The 24,625-nt window shown below is 39.2% G+C and overlaps 1 protein-coding gene across 1 annotated transcript; it reads left to right on the top strand.

Annotated features, from left to right (window-relative positions):
- The first annotated feature begins 7,945 nt into the window (after positions 1-7,945).
- On the top strand, positions 7,946-11,739 carry LOC126605549 (LRR receptor-like serine/threonine-protein kinase HSL2). Its single transcript, XM_050272962.1, has 2 exons — positions 7,946-10,828; positions 11,163-11,739. Exons 1-2 carry the CDS (start codon positions 8,248-8,250, stop codon positions 11,549-11,551), a joined length of 2,970 nt encoding a protein of 989 aa, XP_050128919.1. The 5' UTR covers positions 7,946-8,247; the 3' UTR covers positions 11,552-11,739.
- Positions 11,740-24,625: the final 12,886 nt, after the last annotated feature.

Below are 24,625 nucleotides of genomic sequence, written 5' to 3'. Positions count from 1 at the left end.
ATAAATTAACCTATAATAATGTCTTTTGAATCTGCCATGATACATAAAGTACACACACAAAAAAACCTGTAGTAGGCAAAGTGTCATAGATCTATAAGGAAAACCAACAAATTATTCAAAAGAATCCGAGCCTGAATGTGCTCCAAATCCTTCTGATGATCCTCCCTGTGCCCATATCGTTTTGCTGATCCTCCCTGTGCTCCAAAATACCTAATCATATCCCCATCAAAACTACCTGACAACAATCCGGAAAACAAACCCATGGGAACGCTTGGGGATAATCCACCATTGGAAACACCTGGAGACATATGTGAGTCACTAGGAGAAGGCAACTGAGCTCGATATACTGGCATTAGAAACGGTGTTTGCTGCATGTAAGACATGGGCTGCTAAAAAGGCATTTAGTGCATAGGATATGAAAGTGCAAGTGACTGACTAGGGGCCGAATGTTGTGTTGCCTAAGGGCTGAGCGACGACTGCTGTAAATGTGGCATAAACATCATTTATATTTGTTGTTGCTGCATCAACATCTGCTAGTTCATCGCCTGCTGCTACAAGGTCTGTGACTACTCAAGCTGAACCTTTACTGCCGCTAATTGTTTGGTAGCTTCTTCCTCATTCCTCCTTAATTCATTATTTTCATATAGCACGTTGGCCAATGCACCCTAGATGATTTCTTGGAAGAACTTGCATATGACACCATCTTAGGTGTCACCCTATGACCATAACCTAAAACCCTATTTCTAGTCTCATAACCCATCGCCTCGACATGAACCTGTGTTCTAAGTCCAGGGGTGTCTTCTTCTCTAGACTCAATCATTGACTATAGGTGATTTTCTACAGATGCCTTACATTATAATATTTAAAAAAAATAATAATAAAAGATTAATAGTCATAAGACAAAAATAAATAAATTGAAAGATAAATAAGAATGAAATATAAATAGAGTTATAAATCATTTACCCCTCTTTGCTGTGATGATTCATCAATCCAAGATTCATCTTTCTGGGTATAGGTTGTTCGAAAAAAAAGAGACGGGATTCGACTCTTTCCCATGCTTATTCTTCTTTAAATATGTCAGTGTAAAAACAACAAACAATTTCAAACATACTAAATATGTTAAAATAGAACACCACAAACATATTAACTAGATTGAAAATCAAAAAATGGAAAACACTACATATATTACAAATTAACAACACATACATATTCCTCGCGCACCTGAGCAAAAATTTTTGAACCAGTTGTATGGTTCATAGTTTTTAACTCCCAAGTAAATTTTTTTTTCTCAATAGCCTCTTGAAAGTAAAAAAACAAAAAAAAAAAAAAAACTTATAAGACAAACATAATTCAATACCAAATATCAAATCATAAATGTTTTACATGTGTTCTAGGATTATCCCAATAAGTCAAGATATCCGCCCACTGACCAAAATCCACATCAGGGGGAGGTTCTAAGCGCTCATGCTCTTGTCTTTTGGTATAATATTATGCCTTTAAAGCGTTCTGGTATTCCTTATATGAATGATCCACAGTGGAGAGAGTTATGTTACGAATTAGTGGCATTTTGTCAGTCTTCATCAAGAAAAATAATGTTCTCCTATATTCATAAAAACATACATGTTAGTATAAATCCGAAAATATGGACTTGAATTCTACAAGTAAAAAAACGAAAATATTACTTTAATTCTTTCCCACAAAACTTCCTTATCTTTTTTCAGAATCAAGCACCAATCCCTCTTCAAAGGAAGATTTCTTGGATCCCTAACCTCAACAACTATTAATTTTGAAAATTCAGCAGCATTTGAACTATCACATTTCCCCGTCGAATCAAATGAACAAGGTTGTCTCTCTTTCCACTTCAGAATCACAACTCTGCAGGTTCTACGTTGAGTTGTTCCTCATCAATGAAAACGACACATTTGTCATGTATTTCTAAAACAACAAAGGAAAAACAAACATTTGTCATGTATATTCAATTTATGCACAATATAATTAATTTAAAATGCACCGATTTCAGTTTGTTCCTAGAATTGATGGCCTTCAATTTTTTCCTCCATAGAGGCAGAGGAGAAAGAGGAGAAATGAAGGAAGGAGTAAGGAAGGAGAAAGGGAACAAATGGAGGAGAAAGGAAGAAATGAAGAACAGCCCACGAAGTAAAAATGCGAAGTAGAATTCTTTTAGCTAGGGTAATAAATATGTCATTCATAATTGACAAGATGAATAAAAACCACTAGTGCTTTTATATTTTTGTTGGAGTAGTGTCGGTTATAGCCGAGAAAATCAACCAAAAATCACCAGGGTAATAACTATTGTCAGCTATAACGGACAATATGAATGAAAACCCCCTGTGCTTTTATTTATGCATGTTAGAGTAGTGTCAGTTATATCCGACAACATCAACCAAAAACCACCAGAACATTTATCTCCTTCGGATTTTAGTCAGCCATTAATCTTTTTTGAATCAAAGTGGCGGGAAATTTCCTGCCCAAAATAAATAATAAATTGAAAAACTTTTGGCGTAAAAATTTGAAAATAATAAAATAAATCACTTATGTCAAATTTAACTGACATTACATTTACTATAACCGACATAATACTAAAATAATAAAATAGTCAAATTATGTTGGTTATAACCGCCATTATTAACTTTAAAACCGCTAGAATGTGTTGAAAATATTAAAAAAACACAAAATATCCACCAGAAATTCTTGTTAAGGGTGGGATTTTTGGAATTCAAAAATCCTGGCAGTTATACTTATTTTATGTTGGTTGTATCTGATATTTGTGTTTGATGTTAGATATAACCGATATTAGTTCTTTGTTATCCGACACTAACTGGATGACGTGTCAAATATGTTTTATCCGACATAATGGCTTATTAAACTGCCACCATCATCCGACACCTAAAGCTAGTTTTGTAGTAGTGAGTGTTCCCCCAAGTAGGAAAAATAATATGTTGTGGGCTTTTACCCACATCAAAATTTCAGTTGTAAAGATAAAACTTATATTGTTTTGTTTGTGTTTTATCTATAGTTTATATGTTATTAACGAATGAATAATTTGCCCGAAAGTGTCCTATTTAGTCCAACTATAAATTAAAGTATAGTAGAAACATGGAATTGACAAGTTTATATATACTTAGTTGGCTCAAAAGGGTTGAAGCTATATATGTGTGCCCTTATGTTTTATATTTTGGCTATGAAACCGAATATAATAAGTCCCTGTCCAAAGATGATTATGGAATTAAGTCTTTTGTTGCACTAAAAAAACATTTAGCTAAAATTTTATGAATCTTTCAAATGCATAATGTCAAAAACTGACTAGAAATGAAGTCAGAAAGTTAGTAAATGTCTGTTGAGCTCACAAATTCTACTATTTTAGATCCCATGACTAATACTTTATCAACGAGAGAATTTAAAAAAAAAAATTGTTTCATTTTAAAAATGTATGTTCTGAGAATGGGGCTGCAACCTTCATTTGATCTGCCTTGAATGTTGGAGCTAGGTATTGTTACTTTATTCAAGTTTATATTATGATTAGTTCTTATGAGTTGTTTCACTAATCATGTTAATCTTTGCAAAGTAATAATATGAAGTATGTTGCATAATTTGATGGGATTAAAGACATGTGGGAGCTGTAATGGTCCTAACAAGCTTCCATTTTGAGTTCTCCTAATGTTAGTCACTGATCGCCTTTAATTATATAACATATATAAATAGTTTGATCACACTCATATGGGAGAATGTAATACTTTTACTCCTAATGTGAGTGAAACCAAACTATATTTTGTGTGTATGTGTGTTGATAAATAAGTAATTGGACAAATATTAGTATTGGACTAAATATGTTTAATTACAATTACAATTTATGGAGAAATGTTTTGAACTCATTTTGTACCAAGAGGTGGTTAAAACCTCTCAGAAAACTGTTGTAATTGACTGCATGATAGGAGGAGCGGTTACCAATACAAATATAAAACTTCATTGACATCTCTTCTTAAGTTAACGGGTTCAATAAACGCTTGTCTTATTGAGAGGAAGAACTGTAAGGAGCTAAGAGAAGAACAGATCGAAGCACAAACTCGTCCAAGATGAATTCTTATCCATGTACGAACTGTTCTTAATCTAGGTTTATTTTTTACTAGTCATTCTGACTATTGGAGCGTGGTTTAATGACTTTATTGATTTTGTTAGGGCTCCGTATTATGAATTCATTCACATCTTTAGGAATTGAGTCTCATTAATTAAAGAGACAGGCAAACGGGATCCTAAATTTTGCATCTTCTCCTTTGGAGTAGAACTTCTATTTAAAGAAACAAATGTAAATGAGATGTAAATGTAATTCTTATATCTCAAATCAATTTTTTTTTAATTGCCTACAAGAGAGTGAGATCTATATGCGTATACATTTCTATGTACACCACTTACTTGAAATGCTCTTATGTTAAAGTGCATAATCGTAATAATATGTATCTCTTATTGATAATCTGACAACATATACAAGTTATGCGTTAAATTTTTTAGAAACAAACTCTTATTTGAATACATATACCATACGTGATCACTGATTTGTCAATTTAATTGTATATTTTAATAAACTATTATAGGAGTCTAGTTTACTTTGTCACCTGATAATTAAAAATTTTTAGTCACCCATACTTAAGATTTGATATCAAAGATTGAAACTAAAGTACTAAAACACATTAAATTATCTTTTAGTATTCATAGTCTCATGCCAGCTTTCATTATTTGATGTTGTAACTATTTGTTGTCGTGTTTTTCTTAGGAGTAATGTTATTTATACCATGTTTTTATACCACATTCTATACCACCTGAGGTGATGTGGACAACCGCATCATTTGAAAAATTTGAAAAACCCAAGAAAATGAAGGAGAAAAACTCCTCGTATACTACAATAATCATTTAATTAACTAATTTTTTTTAATTATTAGTTTATTAAATAATGAACTAAATTTAAAAATATGATTAATTCAAATGATGTGGATATCCACATCTAATACCACCTAAAATAATATGAAAATATGGTATAAATAACATTATATTTTTCTTAATAGCAATATTCTAATTACTGCATCTACCATGATAATTCGAATGTGGTACCCCATTACACACACCACTTGTTTCAGGAGGTTTTTTTTTTTTTTTGAGGAAACTTGTTTCAAGAGTTCAGTCAAATAAATTCACAACTGTCCTACAACCATGGCTATTCTTCTAACAAGTTCCTCCATTGTTTGTCTGTCCTCCATCACAAATATACAAAAGGTTTAAGCCTCATTTGAATGTACTTTTAAAATAATTAAAAGCACTTTAAGAGAAAATCTTTTTAGATTCCAAAAGCACTTGAACTGCTTTCTACAAGAAGCACCAGTTATGTGTTTTCTGAAAGAAGCACCAGTTATGTACTTCTTCCAGGAAACACTTTAAGTGCTTTTCTAGAATTTACTTGAATTTTTACTAAGAATTGGTTCTAAAAACATTTTCACCAAAAGTGTTTTCAATCGTTTTAAAAACACATCCAAACAAACTCTTATTCTTTTTCTCCCAATGTTCTTAACAACCTATGGAAGAGTTTACAGAGTCGACTACAATATATACATTTACTTAATATATTTATTCTAATTAGATATCTAAGGGAAATGATTTTCATATATCTTTTTAGTTTTTCACACACCTCTCTTTATTTATGGTTATTGAATTGAATAAGTTAAACAAAATCAACTACTAGAATTAAACAAGGGCGTGTAAAAGGTTAAAAATTATGTGTGAAATTCACTTTCCTTTAAGTAAATTCATGTACAGTACCAATTCCTCCGTACGTTAAAATGTCATTTCTAGTCAATGTGATTACAGTAATACCGCTCCTAAAAAAAGGAGAAAATCAAAACTATAGACACCGAGTACTGCCGATTCTAAAATTGACGTGAACCAAACATTTTGCCATGCTTGCTCCTCAAGCTGGCTTTATCCTTCAGAAATATCACACTAGTGTTTGACTGTTTGATGCTTAATTAGCTAGGTAAAGCATAAATTCCCAACCATGACAAACATGACATTGTTTCCCCACCCAAGGAAAAAAGGGAAATAACTTTTCCCAATTGATTCTCATTCCTATCCTCCTCTTTTCCAAATCCAATGTCCCTCCCCAAAAAAAAAAAAAGGAATCACATGGAAATAAGACCATACTAGCGTCATGCAGTACTACGGTCTGTTGATATTTCTCTTCACTTGTAAGTAAAAGGTCTTAAACTCGAATCTTGTAGATGACGAATTCGATACCAGATTATGTTGCTCATTACATGACTTAGCCAAATTCCTCCCTCCTCTTAGTGTAGAATATATTATTATAATACTAAAGAGAGAGAGAGAGAGAGAGATACTACCAAGGTATTAAATATCGATGATATCGGAAATATCGGTAGTCCGAAAACACGGAAATATCGATGGAAATATCGGGATAATATCGATATCGATAAAAATAATATGGAAACCACGGAAATTGTAAGAAAAACTTGGAAATTTTTATTGAAACTTTGCAGGATGTTTATTTAGTCAATTATCTATTAGTTTATCACAAAAAATTGGAAGGAAATGCATTGCATGATGGATTTAACATTATCAAGTTGATTATATAGCCAGCTGGCAAACATTGTGAGTGTAGAAAATTGTACCATTCCTAAAAGATGTAAAAGTTGAATTATTTAGATGCTTTTCTTTTCTCACACCGTCACACACCACCTACACATACACACGCCACCGACACACACACACGCACACACAGGGATCACACACGCCACCACACACGCCACCACACACGCACACCACACACGCACAACAACACACGCACACAGAGACGTCAGTCGTCTCTGGATCCTTCTTTCTTCTCCCTCTCCCTTCTCCCACAAACACACACACAGATCTCTCGAATTCTCGATCCTTCTCTCTTCTCCCTTCTCCCACACACACGCACAGAGACCTTTCTCAATCCTTCTCCTACATGGCCTTCTCCTCCTCCTTCGCCTTCCTTCTCGTCCACGTTTTCTGCCTCGTCGGCAAACCAAGGAACTCTCCAACGAGTTCTCTTGATCCTTCTCCGCCTTCCTCACCGATCCCACCGACAACAACCCCACCTCTGTCGTTGACTCCAGCGACGACCACCACGACCCCCAATCGCCCCCAAACCCCAACCTCAACCTCCACAACAACCACCCATTCTCCTCCTCCCCCCGGAGCCTGCCCCGCCGGCGCCGCGCTCGTCTCCGTCTCTGTTCCACGTCTGCTTCAACCAAGACCACGCCTGCTTCGCCGTGGGGACAGACCACGAGTTCTGGATCTACAACTACGATACGTTCTGCGAGCTCTTTCGCCTCGACTTCGACAACGGCGGGGGAATCGACGTCGTTGAGGCGCAGATCTTGGGTCTGAGCCTGGATTGAAGAAAGAGATCTGGGCAACTGGGACGACGCAGCCTCGGCTGCCTTTCCGACGACGGAGCCACGACGAATTTTTCGATAATATCGAATATATCGCGATATTATCGATAATATCGCGATATTTTGACGATAATAAGACGGATACGTGGGAAAATATTGGTGTCTTTGAAAAACGATAATATCGTTGATATATCGCTGATATTATCAATATTTTAGTTATTGGATACTACAACGAAATCTCTCTATCTTCTAGACAGAAAATACAATGGCCCTAGTTCCCTATTTTCAAATTGTTTCTTTACTTTTCCCATTTCATTTTATTAATTTTTCTTCTTTTTTGAAAATATAACCGCCCATCAATTTTTGTCTTCTACTTTTAAAAACCTTTGCCAAGTTCCAACTCACTACTAAATATGTCACTTTCTCCTAATAAACCCATATCGAATCACGTTTCATTTGCTCCACTCAGCAATAATATCCTTCCAAAATTAATTAAACCGTCTATTCAGATTGTTTCGAATACATTGAAAAATTTCTTGCGCACAGTTTCGATTAACCTACCAATTACCAAACCCTTCTTTCTCTCACAATATCCTAAAGGATGAAGCAATAAAGCACCTTCCATGTGAAGCCCTTTGAAAATTCAAACCCTTCTAAAACCTCCCCTCCCTCCCTTTTAAATCTCCCTATTAAGTCTCAACCCCTCAACCCCTCAAACCGTTACTTATGTTTATAACATGAACTTCGTTTCCTCACTCTTCAAACTTTGATTTGTGCCTCCATTTTTCTTAAGATGACACAATTAACACCCCTAATGCCCCTTTTAGTATTGTTTTCTGCACTGTCATGCATTTTAACAGTCGCAGCATCTTTGGCCGGGGATACTCAGAACTTGATTCGGGTCAAGGCACAACTGTCCGACCCGGACGGAAAGCTCGACGACTGGGTTCCGGGCAGCGGCCACAATCCATGCAATTGGACGGGAATCACCTGCGACCGGGACAACCACTCTGTGCTTGCTGTAAACTTATCCGTGTTCGGTGTTTCGGGCGGGTTCCCGTTCGGGTTTTGTAGCATTCGGACTCTCCAGAACCTCTCTCTGTCCGCCAACTTAATCAACGGCTCTCTCCAAACCAACACCCTCTCTCTCTGCTCCCACCTCCATGTTCTCGAGCTCCACGATAACCTCTTAGTCGGAACATTGCCGGAGTTTCAGCCGGAGTTCACCGACTTGCGAATCCTGAACCTCATAAACAACAACTTCACCGGCGATATCCCGGCGAGTTTCGGCCGGTTTCCTTCCCTGCAAGTCCTGATGCTCTCCGGGAACTTGCTCACCGGTACAATCCCCAAGTTCTTGGGCAATCTTACCGAGTTGACTCGCTTGGAACTCGCTATCAATCCATTGAAGCTCGGCGAGTTGCCTTCCGAAATTGGAAACTTGACGAAGCTACAGACCCTCTTCGCCCCGCAATGCAACATCAGAGGCCGCTTACCAGACTCCATCGGAAACCTCGTCTCGCTGATGAACCTCGATTTGTCTACGAATTTCCTATCCGGTCCGATTCCGGCAAGCATTGGTGGATTGAGGAGCGTGACGCAGATCGAGCTGTACGAAAATCACCTGTTCGGCGAATTGCCTGAGAGCATTGGAAACCTGACCTCTCTCCGGAACTTAGATCTCTCTCTGAACGCCTTCACCGGAAAAATCCCAGAAACAATTGCAGGACTGCAATTGGAGTCTTTGAATCTCAACGACAATCTCCTCTCCGGCGAGCTTCCTCCGATCTTGGTCTCCAATCCGAAACTGCGGCAGTTCAAGATCTTCAACAACAGCTTCTCCGGTTCCCTCCCGGAAAATCTCGGCCGATATTCCGATTTGGCAGAAGTCGACGTCTCGACGAACACGTTTTCCGGAGAGCTGCCGAAGTTTCTCTGTTACCAGAAAAAGCTCTGGAATTTCATCGCAATGGCGAACCATTTTTCCGGAAATTTACCCGATACGTTAAACGAGTGTCATTCTCTCGGATACGTTCGAATCGAATTCAATGAGCTCGACGGCGTCGTTTCAGACAAGTTTTGGGGTCTGACTGGTCTCTATTTCGTCACTATGAATAACAACAGATTCAACGGCAGCGTATCGCCGTCGATATCGGCGGCTACTAAATTCTCGACACTTAAGATCTCCAGCAATTCATTTTCTGGCGAGCTTCCGTCGGCGATTTGTAAGCTTACGAACCTCTCGAGCCTCGACGTGAGCAGAAACAAATTCTCCGGCGACTTGCCGCCGTGCATAACGGAGCTGAAGATTTTGCAGAGGCTGAAAATGGAGGAGAACATGTTCTCCGGTGAAATTCCGAGTGCAGTGAGTTCGTGGACCCAGTTGACGGAGCTGAACCTATCTCACAATGGCATAACGGGTCGGATCCCACCCCAACTCGGTTACTTGCCGGTATTGAATTACTTGGATCTCTCGGAAAATATACTCACCGGTGAGATTCCGTCGGAGTTGACCAAGCTGAGGCTCAATCAGTTCAACGTCTCGAATAATAAACTGTACGGGAAAATACCTGCTGGTTTCGATTGCAGTCCCTTCAACTTGGGGCTAGTGGGTAACCCGAATTTGTGCAGTCCGGATCTGGATCACTTCCCTACCTGCTCCAAACCCAGATCTCCGACCCCAATTTTGATAGCCATTTTATCCGTGTGCGTTGTACTTGTCCTCGGGTCGGTTCTTTCGTATTTGAAATTCCGGTCCAAAGCTTTTGGCGGTAAAACGAAGCGGCTTTGCAGGGTTACCACTTTCCAACGGGTCGGGTTTAATGAAGAGGAGGTGATGCGATCTTTAACGAAGGAGAATCTAATCGCGACGGGCGGTTCGGGTCATGTTTATAAAGTTAAGCTGAAGACGGGGCAGACCGTGGCGGTTAAGAAGCTATGGGGCGGGGCAAGGAAACCTGAAACTGAATCCGTTTTCCTGTCTGAGGTGGGGACTTTGGGTCGGATCCGGCATGGCAATATTGTAAAATTGGTGTTTTGTTGTAGTGGTGAGGACAGTAGGATTTTGGGATATGAATACATGGAAAATGGGAGTTTGGGTGACTGTTTGCATGCTGAGAAGGTTGGGCCTTTGGCGGATTGGGCCAAACGGTACGACATTGCGGTCGGGTCAGCCCATGGGTTGGCCTATCTACACCACGACTGCGCTCCGGCAATCGTCCACCGGGACGTGAAGAGTAACAACATACTATTGGACAAGGACTGGACCCCGCTTGTGGCAGATTTTGGACTGGCCAAGACTTTGCACCCTGACATGGGGGCCGGAGGTGGTGCGATGTCACGGATTGCTGGGTCCTATGGCTATATCGCTCCAGGTAAGGTTTTTTTAAAAAAAATTGGTTGGTTGCTTAATTTTTCTTTTTGGGTGTCTTAATAGATTCTCTGGGTGTCTTACTATCTGCGATGACAATTTTAACTTTGCATGTATTCTTATTATCTGCTTTCAAACGAAGTTTTATCGACAATTGTCAAAAGTTGATATGAACAACTGTTAACTATTGATGTATTTTAGTTCGTGATAAAATATGTATTATAGCATATTTCAACTTATTGTTGGGACTAATTGTAATTTGATTGCTTTGGTTTAAAGGAACATTATATGAACAGAACATATATGCTAAACCTAATTGTGTTATATTTGGTTTGAAGAGTATGCATACACGCTTCAAGTAACTGAGAAGAGCGACGTCTACAGCTTCGGTGTGGTGCTGCTGGAACTGATTACTGGCAAGAGTCCGAATGACTCGTCCTTTGGTGAGAACACAGGCATTGTGAAGTGGGTTAGAGAGGCTGCAATGTCTTCTCCTGAAGGAGGAGAAGGCAGCAATGACGAAGGTTTCTGCGGCACCAATCTCTGCCAGATAATCGATCCAAGGATTGATCCGTCAACATGCAACTACGAAGAGATTCAGAAGGTTTTGAAGGTGGCTCTTCTTTGCACTGCTGCATTCCCAATTAACAGGCCCTCCATGAGAAGGGTGGTCGAATTGCTTCGAGATCAGAAACCATCTCGACCGTCCAAAATGATAAGCCTTTGATTCATTGTTGAATAACTCAGTTACTATCAGTCTATGGGATTTCGTAGCATTGTGTGTAAAGATTGGTGGTTCAAAAATGACCACCTTGCTTTAAGATATTGCTCCTTTTCAACAGTTATAAAGTAAGAACTAGAAGAAGAGAAAAAGTTCACACATTTATGAAGTAAACATCTAGTTTTTGATAGCCACTCACCACTCACTCATTTCGGGTTTAAATTCTCTTCCTCCCTTCTCTTAGTATAGCTTAGAATAGTAATATCATTTATGAAGAAAATGATTAAGAGCTAGAGCTTCTAGTTGTAGGCAAGGTCTTAAATGCCGATAATATCGGCGACATTTTGCCGATATTATCGGTTTTTCACGTTAACGATATTTTAATAAGTATCCAACGGGTTTTCGTCAAAATATTGTGATATTTTGGAATTGTGTTAATCGGAGAAGAACGTCGGAGCTTCTATAGCTCCGACCGATTTTAAAGAGCACCCTAGACTCCGATCTAGGTATCAAAATGAAATAGAAGACGAGATGAATGTTTTTATAAATTCCGTTTGTCGTGAAACGGTTGGAGGTGTTCTGAAAGTTCGTCGACACCCACGGCCTCGCCAGAGATGGGTGTGCCTATTCCCGAGCCGATTTCATCCTAAAAACCTTGCAAAAACACGATTTTGAACTTAAATTTCACATATAAGCTTCAATCTAGAACAGAAAGAGGCAAACCCGAAGCTTACATAACTAGAGAAATTTAAGAAACTCGCCGGAGTTCCTGCGTTCGCCGAGACGAGAAGGAGAGGGAGAAAGACGAGGTTGCTGATGATGATGGGTGTCTTCCTGAAGCAGGTGCGATGGTGTGCGTGTGTGTATGTGGGTCTCGGACCCTTGGTGCAGAGAGAAAGGAAAGAGACGGCGCCGACGAGGGAGGAGCAGAAGGCGATGTGGGAGAAAGATCGAGAGACCATGGGTCTCTGTGCATGTGTGTGGGAGAAGGATCGAGAGACCTTGGGTCTCTGTGCATGTGTGTGGGAGATCTGTGTGTGTGTGTGGGGGAATGGAGAAGGGGGAGAAGGGAGATCAGAGAAGACAGAAGAGAGAAGGATCGAGAGAGAGAGACTGTGTGCGTGTGTTGTGTTGTGTTGTGTGCGTGTATGGTGGCGTGTCGGTGTGTGTGTGTGGTTAGGTCATCTAACTCACACTCACCTGACAACTTTTACAATCACTTTTTACAATTTCAGACCATGGACAAAAATAATAGTGCTTTCATAATGAAACCGTGTGCCACTGTGAGTCTGTGATATTCTTTCACATTCAAAACCGTGTGCCACTGTCTGTGATATTCTTTCACATTATCAGAGGTGGAGTATCAGAGCCATCCAGAGCATTTTCGTTTCTTCTTCTTCCCTTACCCCTTTCAAAGCCATTCCAGATCCATTCCAGAGCTTGAACACAAAGGGTTCCATATTTAAAGTAAGTTTACAAACTTATATTTATATTATTGTAATTTATACAACAACAAAAACATTTGTGTGGACTCGTATGTTAATTTTTTTAAGTAATTAATACTTGCATGTTAATTTTTGTAAGTAATTAAGTAATGTTAACAATTACATGTTAATTTTTTTAAGTAATTAAGTAATGTTGTATAATTATTCCCTAGGATAATTTTAATATGTTTAATGTTATTTATTATTTTATTAATATTAGGTTTTATTATCAAATTGGATTATTATTCATTAATATTAGGTTTTTTTATATTATCAAATTGGATTATTATTCATTAAATTGGATTATTCATTAAATTGGATTATTATTAAATTGGATTATTATCAAATTGGATTATTATCAAATTGGATTATTATTCATCACTATGTTTTATATTAGGATTATTTTTTTATCAAATTGGATTATTATTCATTAATATTAGGTTTTATTATTCCATATTATTTTTATAATTACTTAAATTTTACAATCATTTTCTCTACTTCGTATTTAATTCTTATGTAGAATAACTTTATTATTTAGGTTCTCTTATATAACCGTTATCACTACTATATTTTTTGGCCAAAAAATAATTGTCTAATTTTCATGAAAAATAAATATAGGTACGTTTAAGATGTCCAGTGGAGTTACTAAACGTGATCCAGCTTGGGAACATGGAGACCCAATAGACGGAAACAAACATGGCACAATTTGCAAATATTGTGGTCGGGTAATGAAGAGTGGCGGAGTGACACGACTTAAGTACCATCTTAGTGGATTAGATCTAGCAAAAAATGTCCAACGATGCGATAATGTCCCCCCAGAAGTGAAGGCATTCATCAGAACATTATTAAAAAATAAAAAACAGCAGAAGGAAAGGATAACACATGGAATGGAAAATATTCGAGTTGGGCTACGAGGAGAAGTCATTGGCTAAGCGGTTGACAGTGATGATGATGACGATGAGGACGAATGTGATGATGACATGGGACCTGAAGAACGACGCAGTTTGAAACAAGCATTACGTGCCTCCAAACAATCAGCATGGGAAAGAGAACACCTTCATAAAATTCCTAATAGAGCACAAGGTTCCGGGACAAGTGGTGATGCACAAATGAGACGGTGAGGCAGTCTTAGAGAATCACAACCAACACCACCAATAGCCCCAAGTTTATATAAGTCATCCAAAGCACGTCAAAAGAGTGTTTGGAGTTATTTCACTGGAGGTAATGTGAATGAGGGAATGGGGCGTCTAATTAGCAAGTTCTTTATCTATGAAAATGTCCTTGCTGAGAAAGCATCATCACATCATTTCAAAAATATGGTAGTGGGATGTCAACATGCCGGTGTTGGAGTACAACCTCCCATTCCCTATGAGATAAGAAACAAATATTTGGATATGGAGTATAAAGACATTGTCGAGTATGTTAACAAGTTGAGGTCAAAGTGAGAAACTAATGGTTGCACAATCATGTGTGACGGATGGACTGGCTCTACCAGATTGTCTATCATAAACTTCATGGTATACTTCAAGGGAAAGATAATTTTTTTGAAGTCTGTTGATGCTTCAGACCATATAGAGAACTACAAGTATATTTACAAATTATTGAGGGATGTAATCATGGAGGTGGGAGAGCATAATGTTGTCCAAGTCGTGACCGACAACGGTTCTGCATTTGTCAAAGTTGGAAAAAAGTTAATGAAGCATCATAATGTGTTTTGGACATCATGTGCAACACATTGTATTGATCTCATGTTTGAGGCAATGGGGAAGAGAGAGAATGTTGCTACTGTGGTAAAAAGAGCTAGAACGATCACAAATTATATTTACAATCACGGTTGGTTGTTGGCAAAGGTGCGTGAATTTTGCAAAGAAGAAATTATTCGTCCAGCTACCACTCGATTCGCCACCAACTATATTGCATTAGACAGCCTACTTAAGAAGAAAGCAGGGTTGAAGCAACTATTCACTAGTGACGATTAGGCCAACCACAATTTGAGCCGCTCAAATGCAGGTTGTATGGTGGAAAGTATAGTGCTTGATCATGCTTTTTGGACACAATCAGAACATGTGTGCCAAGTGTTTGAACCTCTTTACAAAGTTTTACGGATTGTTGACACAGAAGTGTATCCTACTATAAGGGCAATATATGAGTTGATGCGTGTAATGAAGGATGAATTGGAAAGAAAACATGGTGCAAGGTGGGTCATAAAGATAATTGAAGACCGATGGTATAAAACATTATATCACGATTTGCATGCAGTAGGTACAAATTATGTCATAATTTGCAATTCATTTCTTTAGTCGCATAAGTATTATTTCTCTTATTAGAGTATGTGTTTCTTTGAACAGCATATTCTTTGAATCCTCGATACCAATACAGACCCGGTGTTGGAGATGATGGTACCCTTATACGTGCTGTACATAATGTATACTCTAAATTAGACCCTGCATCACCAGCAGTTGGCCAATTTGGAAATGAGGTAAACAATTACTTAAATTATAATAATTACTTTGTTGGATTAAACTAACACGATTTATTGAATTCAGCTAACATGGTTTAAAGATGCAAGAAGAACTTTTGGAGAACCAACATCAATTGCTGCTCGAACAAAAATGTCTCCTAGTGAGTGTAAACATATTTCACGATAAGTTTATAATAGAATTTGTTGGAGTTATTAGGCTTATCAACATTGTTTTTCATTGTAGCTGAATGGTGGATCATGTATGGGACCGATACACCAACTGTGAGAAAGTTAGCAATCAAAGTATTATCACAAATAGCTTCATCATCAGCTTATGAAAGAAATTGGAGCACATTTGCACTCATGCACACAAAGCAAAGAAATAGGTTGGCTCATAGTAGGTTGGAAAAATTAGTTTATTGCTACTACAACATGAAGCTTCAAATTCGAGATAAGGAAGCAGAAATAGATCATGTCGACCGTGGTGACCCACTAGATGTGTTTGATATTGTTGCTGAAGATGATGATACAGAGGGTAACCAACTTTATCAATGGATTAGACCTCTTCATTTAGATGATGATGAAGGCAACCCCGCTCCCAGAGTTGCTGAAGAAGCACGTAATGAAGGGATAAATGTAGAAAGAGTATTAGCGGAGGAGGTGGGATCTAGCAGCGCTGACTCTTTGGAAAAACTTTTGCGCCCAAGACCAATAAACACTGGAATTCCACCTTCTTCCAATCCTACACAACCACAACATCGTGCTGATACTAATGATAACTCTAGTACAAGATCAGGAGGAGACTCACCTACCACCGGAGGTAGGAATGATGAAGGATATAGTAGAGCTGGAGGTAGTGGTGGTGGATATGGAAACTATGTTGGACCACCTCCCGGATTTATGAGCCCCTTCACTGGTAAGGCAAACTTCACGCATGCAACACAGGATAAGGACCATGGCAGTAGGCGGGCAGGACCAGGAATTGGTGCCATAGGGAAGGACTATACTCGTAGAGAAAGAGGCAAGAGGATTTTGTCAAGTCAAGAAGATGACTCGTTATCTATAACTTCGGACTCTGTTGGAGTAGGAAGTAGTAACTATGGTTATACTCATAACTAACCATTTCCCTACCCTTCATATCCCATTCCTGTTGGGATGAAATTGAGCGACTTATGGAAACAATCCGAGACTCAATCTTCAAATGATTTTGCTTATGGACAAGGTCAACCAATCTCGGATCCATATAGGTGGCATGTTAACAATTACATGCAAAACTATTTTGGGGATTTATCATTTGATAACTACACTTCACAATACACTAACTCTACACATAGAGATGATGAAGATAGTGAAAAATTTGAACCTCATAGGAACTTTATGTGGTACTAAGCCACTTATGTATCTTACCATGCAATGTATAAAGTGTAAAATATTGTATTAATTCATTATATATAAATGATTATGGTGTGTTTAAATTTCTTTCATTAATTACTACATATTTTCTACGCTCACAATGTTTGCCAGCTCGCTATATAATTAACTTGATAATGTTAAATCCATCATGCAATGCATTTCCTTCCAATTTTTTGTAATAAACTAATAGATAATTGACTAAATAAACATCCTGCAAAGTTTAAATAAAAATTTCCAAGTTTTTCTTACAATTTCCGTGGTTTCCATATTATTTTTTATCGATATCGATATTATCCTGATATTTCCATCGATATTTCCGTGTTTTCGGACTACCGATATTTCCGATATCATCGATATTTAATACCTTGGTTGTAGTTAGTGGTTGCAGTTTCTTTAAGACAAGGAAAAAAGAAAAGAAATGTAGAAATCTGTGAAGCATGCTTACAACTTACAAATTGGTTCTCCTCTCGTTATCAAACATGCTAGTTTAAACTAATACGTGTTAATCATTGTAATAAGGTGAGTAAATGTTGGGGATAAACCTACTTTTTGTATGTTTGTATGTTTCTTTTTTATTTTCTTTTTAGTTGTGGGGAAAATTAAATAGCACTTAAAGAAGCTTATGTAGGCTCCACGATTCGAACATATGGAATTTTTCTAAGTGAAGTTTATAAGGTTTGAGTTTCAATCCTTGGGGCTTGAGGAACTCAGCTGTAATCCTACATGCATCATTAGAACACCTTTGTGCGTTCTGCCATTGAAGCTAAGAGCTTCAAATCTCTGAAACTCGAACTCGGGCAAGGCTCATTGCTCTATTCTGTTTTGTTGAGTTGTTCTCAATCCAAATGGAAGGTTCTAATCTGTGCATGCACTATTTTTTGTTTTCCAGAACCCGACGAGTTCCGTGATCAACCCAGCCATTCTCGACCACGGTCGAGACTCACAGTGGTATATTCCAATTCCTATCACTTCAGCTGTGTTTTCCTCTTCATTTTTGGAGCTTGGTTTATATGTTTGTCATCGGCCGGAGCTGTAGCAGCTCTGGCATTCTTCCCCGACAACATGCAGGCCACCAGGCCATCCATGGTCCTTAGCTAGTATTTGGACCAGCCCAGTTTCTTATTTTTGGTTGGTTATTTGGCCTGTGGGCCGTGCCTTGCATGGGCTGTGCGAGTGTGTAGTGTGTGTGTGTTATGCCGTGCGTGTGTGTGGGTGTGTGCATGTACTGTGTATGTATAGTGTGTGTGTGTGTGTGTGTATGGTGTGTGTGTATGGTGTGTGTGTGTGTGTGTGTGTGTGTGTGTGTATGTTATGCCATGCGTGTGTGTGGGTGTGTGCATGTACTGTGTGTGTATGGTGTGTGTGTGTCTGTGTGAGAGTGAGAGAGTGTGTGTGTGTAAGCGTGTGTGAGTGTGTGTAGTGCATGTGTGGGTGCTAGCGTGTATGTATGTGTGTTGTGTGAGTTTGGGCTCAAGCCCAAACCACCCCCTATTTTGTTCCTAAACCTATCCAAACCCAAAATCCAATAGGTTCTAACCTTATTTAACCTAAACCTAAACCCTAATCCGAATCAAAACCCAATACCCATTTCCATTTCTTGAAATTCTATAATTGGGTAGTTTTATAAATTGTACATTTTTGTGCTTAGGTGAAGTTGCTAGTGGGGATTTCTGATAGGAGCATATTTATGCGACTTAATTGGCTTGTTCTCGTGCTTTTACGTTGTGTTTCTTTAGTTATTTTAGTGTTTAAAGTCACTTTTGTGTGTTTTCAGGTTTTAAGGTCAATGGATGCAAGATGATGCATTTTGGAGCCTTTTGAAGCAAAATTAAGCTTGGAATGGTGATCACATGCTTGAAGCAAAAGGAATGGATGAATTGAAGACTTGAAGGAAGTAGGTTTCCTAATCAACGAAGGATTCCTACTCCAAGAAGCAAACACATGGCAAAGAAAAGAATGTTGCAGCACACACATGGGAGCACACGGTATGGGCAGAAATTGTGTGTGTTTTGTGGTTGAAATGATGAAGCATGTGTGTGTGTAAATGTAAAGGAGAAACATGGCAGAAAATGTGTGTGTTTTGTGGTTGAAATGATGCAAAGAACATGTATGTGTGCAAGTGTAATGGCAAAGCAAAGAAACATGGCAGCAAACCCACATGCAAAGTGGAAGAAAAACACACGGCATGGGCAGAAAATTGGTGTGTTTTGTGGTTGAAATGATGAAGCATGTGTGTGTAAATGTAAAGGGGAAACATGACAATTCACACCCACACAAGCTGCATATGCAAAGGAAATGGAGTGGTCCTCTCTCAAGCCTATAAATACCACCTCCCATATTCATCAAAGAAAACAGATTTTTGATCCCTTACCTTAGCCGCACCTCTCCATCACCATTCTCTAAAAATTCAGCCAAACACCACCCCTAGCCACACCACCCATCAACCCTAAACCTTTCCATACCATTCCCCATCCATTCTACACCATAAAAACCACCCAAAACCTGTTCTAAATCTCTTATGCCGTGACTATTGCAAGGAAGGAAGGAGAATGAACATCTTGTGCCGTGCCTATGCCCAAGCCTTGGGAGTGTTGGAGCGTTTCTAGGTGTTTTCTATCTTTGATTTCAATGTTTAATTTAAGTTATCTTTGTGTAATTGTGAGCATGAGGAACTAAACCCCTCTTAGTTAGGGGGTGATTCGAAACTATGTTCATGCTTACAATATGATTTGATTACATCCAGTTGTGATTCATAAGTTGTGAATTCAATTTACTTATCCGTTCGTATAAAAACTGATTTGTGTATGTTGGTTGAGAGTGCACGCTTAATTTTCATGCATGAATTTGACGCTAGAATATAAGGGAGTTTCACCTAATCGTTATGAACTTATATTCACAAGTAGTGAAGGTTGCTAGTCACAATCACGTTAAGTAAATTCTTGGCATAAGTTTCATGCAAATCATAGTAACGAGTGCCTCGTCAATGCTTATGTTTTTCATAGAACTTAATGATTCTTGCTTGTATCTCTATTATGCAATTCATGTAGGGAACTTGTAGGGAATGTTTTGGGTTGTCGTATGCAATCATCCAACCTAATAACTTGTGGAAAAACTGAGGGTTAATTAGTGCAATTCACGGTTAATTTGGGGCGTTGAGTATTCATAGTTTATCGAAAAGCAATTGGAAATCGTTTTGTATGCAAGTGTGACATGTGTGGAGAAGAACCTCCTAGCTAGCCTTCCATCCATAAGTTTCATTCAAATTCATTTACAATCTGTTTTGTTTTCAAATTCGTCAAGAACCAATCTCCCATTTATTTCAAAGTGTTAGATTAGTTAGTAATCACTTTAGTTTGTGTTTTTAAGTGTCTTGAGTCAAGTCATAACCCAATTTCGTCCAATTTAGTGTTAGGTGTTCAAAACTGCCCAGAAAGTGTTTTTAAGGCAGTTTTGAGTGTTTATTTGCTGTTTTGAATCTTTTTGTTTATCTTAGTATTTTAAAGTATAGTTTTGCATTCTTTGAGTCTAGTTTAGTGTTTTAAACTTTGTTTTTACGTTTTCAAGTCAGTTTCCAAGTGATTTAGCAATCCCTCCTAATCCCCGGCCTAGAACGATCCCTACTTACATACTTTACTACATTTGATAAAAAGAGGGTTTAATTTGTGTGTTTATATATTTCGCATCAATTTCCTTAATCATTTTCCGCACAACTCTGCTATTCAAGAGTATCTGTGAGTGGACCCCTTTTAAAATTTGCATAATTTCATAGTTTAATTGCATAAATGAATAGCATGCCTTACGAGTTTATGAACTAATTTTATGTTAAGCATGTTTATGGAATATGTTTGTACCATACTTGACCAATCCCGAAACTACTGAGCACCGGTCAACGTTATACCGTCAAGGACCCAGAAGAGTTTCCCTCCAACCAAGAGGCCAATCACAGCACGGCATATGTCGACATCAGAAGCCAATCATAGCACGACACGTGTCAATATCAGAAGCCAATCACAACACAACACGTGTCAATGTCAGAATGAAACTAGAAACTCTTTTCTATAAATAGAGATCATTCTCTCACAATATTTCCTAATGTCACTTATACTAAATCATTCGCTTGAACCTATGTACTTGTGTAAACCCTTCATAATTAATGAGAACTCCTTTACTCCGTGGATGTAGCCAATCTGGGTGAACCATGTACATTTTGTGTTTGCTTTCCTGTCTCTATCCATTTACATACTTATCCATACTAGTGATCGGAGCAATCTAGCGAAGGTCACAAACTTAACATTTTCTGTTGTACCAAAGTCCCCACTGATTTTGTGCATCAACATTTGGCGCCGTTTGTGGGAACGACACTTATTCCCACTCTCTTCAGCTTTGTTAAGTTGGTTTCCACCATTCGTACACTCTCTTTTGACCAGGCATCCCTTTCCAACATGGGGAGCGAATGAAGCCACAACACACAGAATGAAACCCCTTTTGCACTTGGTGTGAAGCAACGAAGGAAATAACAAAAGAAGTTTGCTCTTCAGGCTAAAGTCGATGGGCTGGAAGCTCAGAACAACAAGATAGCGATGAAGAATGAGATCCTCCAAGAGCAGTATAAGAAGGTCTTCGAGATGCTCCACGAGGTTAGATATACTAAAACACACGAGCTCATCAAGGCTGTTAAAGTTAACCATCAACTGGGTGCCCTCTAACACAGAGGGTCATTTGCCCTCGACATGGGTATTCTTGTTGAGGAGCGAGCTACTCATCGAAATGGTGACCAACATGCCACTTCTCTTAACCGCTGCTTCGACCCGAAGCAGGAGGAGTGGAGGAAGGCACCTCTTTACAGAAGGAGTGGAAGGATCGAAAGTCGTCTTTCGCGATTGTCGAGACTTCCTAAAGCAACGTCGAGACAATCCCAACCATGTAAGCTCGAAGATCAATGACCCAAGGGTCTCTGAAAGATTTGGTCCCCTCCCATGTCCCATGCTAGCTACTAATTTGGCGAAGGGGAAACAAGTCCTAGATGAACACGAAGGTATAGAGGACTCAGAGATGTTCCGACAAACATACCTTGGAAGTCAGTACGGTGAATCCAGGGAAAAATCACATGCTCTTGATCAAACCTTCATACTTCCAAGAGGAGATGGAGATTTACGAAAGAAAGCTCCAATGGTACATGACTCCACTCAGGACCCTCTTGTCCTATAGTTCCTTAAGGAAGTAAACAAGTTGAAGACCGAACGACAAGCTGAGATACTTGATTGGAACCAACCTAGGCCTGGCCCTCTTACAAGGAGGATCCTTGACACCCCCTTCCAAGCAAAGATAAAGTAGAAGCTTGGCTTGCAACTCTATACTGGAAAGGAGGACCCGATTGAACATCTTAACCTCTTTGAGTCCATCATGGCATACCGGATACACACTGACGAAAAATGATGTCTTCAATTCCCCTCCACCCTCTCTGGCAGAGCTCTAAACTGGTATTGCCATCTTCCACCTGAGACGGTAAACTCATTTGAGGAATTGAGGAAACTGTTTGTTTCTCAACATATTTTCCAAACCGATCGCTTGCACTCTGCGGATGACTTGTACATTATTCGCCAGAAGCCAGACGAGTCATTACGTATGTATGTTGGCCGCTTCAGCCATGAGTATTCCCGTTGTGCCGAGGTAGACGACAGGACTGCCCTCAAAGCCTTCACAGCAGGCCTATGTGATTGTTTCTTCAAATGTATAATCAATGCTAACACTTGGAAGACTTACTATGAGGTAATGGCACATGCTTACAACCATGCCTCCGTCGAGGCAAGGACATATCAAGGGAAACCCCCCACAGCCACCCCTTATCAACAAGTAAAGAGTTGAAGCCAGATCCAACCAAATGCGAAGACCTCGAACTTCCAAACGGCAGCGGTGCCTCCCTCTGCCTTACTTAATACTTCGCCAAGTCAACAGACATATCAACCTCAGGGCAAAAGGAAATATTTCCATTCTCACCAGTTTCATTTTAGTAAAAGGAGTAAGGGACACTATTGTGATAACCAAGGGTATCACCACGATAATGCCCGCCCCCAGGCAATTAACACAGTGGGCCAAGCACGTGTCAAGACAGGCCCTACCCCGAGGTACGAGACATACACACCTTTGAAAGCCACATGCGTGGCCATTTACCCCAGTATAACACACCTGATATCGAAGCCAATGCCGAGGCAGTCGAGTTACAAGCCCACGAAGAACACAGGCACGTTTTGTTGCTACCACGCGCATAACGGCCATGACGGCAAGAAGTGTATCACCCTTCGTGATCATATTGAAGCTTTGGTGCGTGAAGGAAAAATTGATCGATTCCTTTTTCACCCTTCAAGGGATAACCGTAACCAATGCCAAGTGAATATGATATATTCCATAAGCGGCGGCACATCTATATCTAAATCTTCCAATAGGGCCATGAAAAATAGTGAGCGAGCTTTAAGGCCTAGCCACCAAGTGTTTCACGTGAAAGACATCAAGGGAGGCAAGTATCAAAAGCCTAACCGGGATCCAATATGTTTTTACCTTGAGGAAGAAAGAGGTATCATCTACCCTCACAACGACCCACTAATCGTGAAGGCTCATATAGCCAACTTTGAAGTACGACGAATCCTGGTAGACACGGGGGCTTCGGTCAATATCATGTTTGTTAAAGCTTTCAGGGCACTTAATGTAGCTGAACACTTGCTCGATCGCTCGATTTCTCCTCTGATAAGCTTCTCCGGTGATATCGTGCAACCTTTAGGGAGCATACACTTACCTTTCACCATTGGTACATGCCTTTACACAGCTACCATTACCACTAACTTCTTGGTGGTTGATTGCCCAACAGCATACAATGTCATCTTTGGACTCACAGGCATCAATGATCTTAAGGCCATGGTATCCACACATATGTTGTTGATGAAATTTCCAACCACCTATGGCAATGATTACATCAGAGGAGATCAACTTAGTGCACGGTCATGTTACAGCACTTCGGTCAAACAACAACACCTGTATGTGCCCAAGGAAACATTTTCTATACATGACCAAGTCATAAAGACTAGCCCAGACGAAGCCAACTTGGATCTTCACGGTGGCAACAGTCAACCCGACGATCCTCGAGATGACTCTTTCACATAGCAAGCACAACTCGCTGAAGAGCTGGAGAAGGTTTTTATCTCAAAAGATTATCCAAATCGCATGGTGAAGATTGGCACCACTTTGTCACCACCTATTCGGTTAACATTGATCTCTTTTTTGAAAGAGAACACTGAGGTTTTCGCCTAGTTATACGAGGACATGTCAGGCATCTCACCTGATATCATCTGTCATCGCTTAAGTATTGACCCCAAGACCAAGCCAGTAAGACAGAAGCGAAGATCTTATGACGCTGAACGGTACGAGGCAATGAAGGCAGAAGTTGAAAAACTCAAAGGCATAGGCTTCATTCGTGAAGTCAATTATCCAACGTGGGTAGCAAATGTTGTCCTTGTTAAGAAGAATCCGACCAAAGAAAGTCTCCTACTCCAAAAGGTCTTGTGGAGAATGTGTGTCGATTACACCGACCTAAACAAATGATGCCCGAAGGATAACTTTCCTCTTCCTCTCATAGATAGACTTATAGACTCTATAGTAGGGTGTGAACTCCTAAGCTTCATAGATGCTTACTCAGGATACAACCAAATTCTCATGAACCCTCCGGACTAG

The sequence above is a fragment of the Malus sylvestris genome, chromosome 15 (assembly GCF_916048215.2).
Source record: "Malus sylvestris chromosome 15, drMalSylv7.2, whole genome shotgun sequence".
In the NCBI taxonomy this organism is placed as follows: Eukaryota; Viridiplantae; Streptophyta; class Magnoliopsida; order Rosales; family Rosaceae; genus Malus; species Malus sylvestris.
Note: the sequence above shows the minus strand (reverse complement) of the source record. Positions and strands in the feature narration are given on the sequence as shown.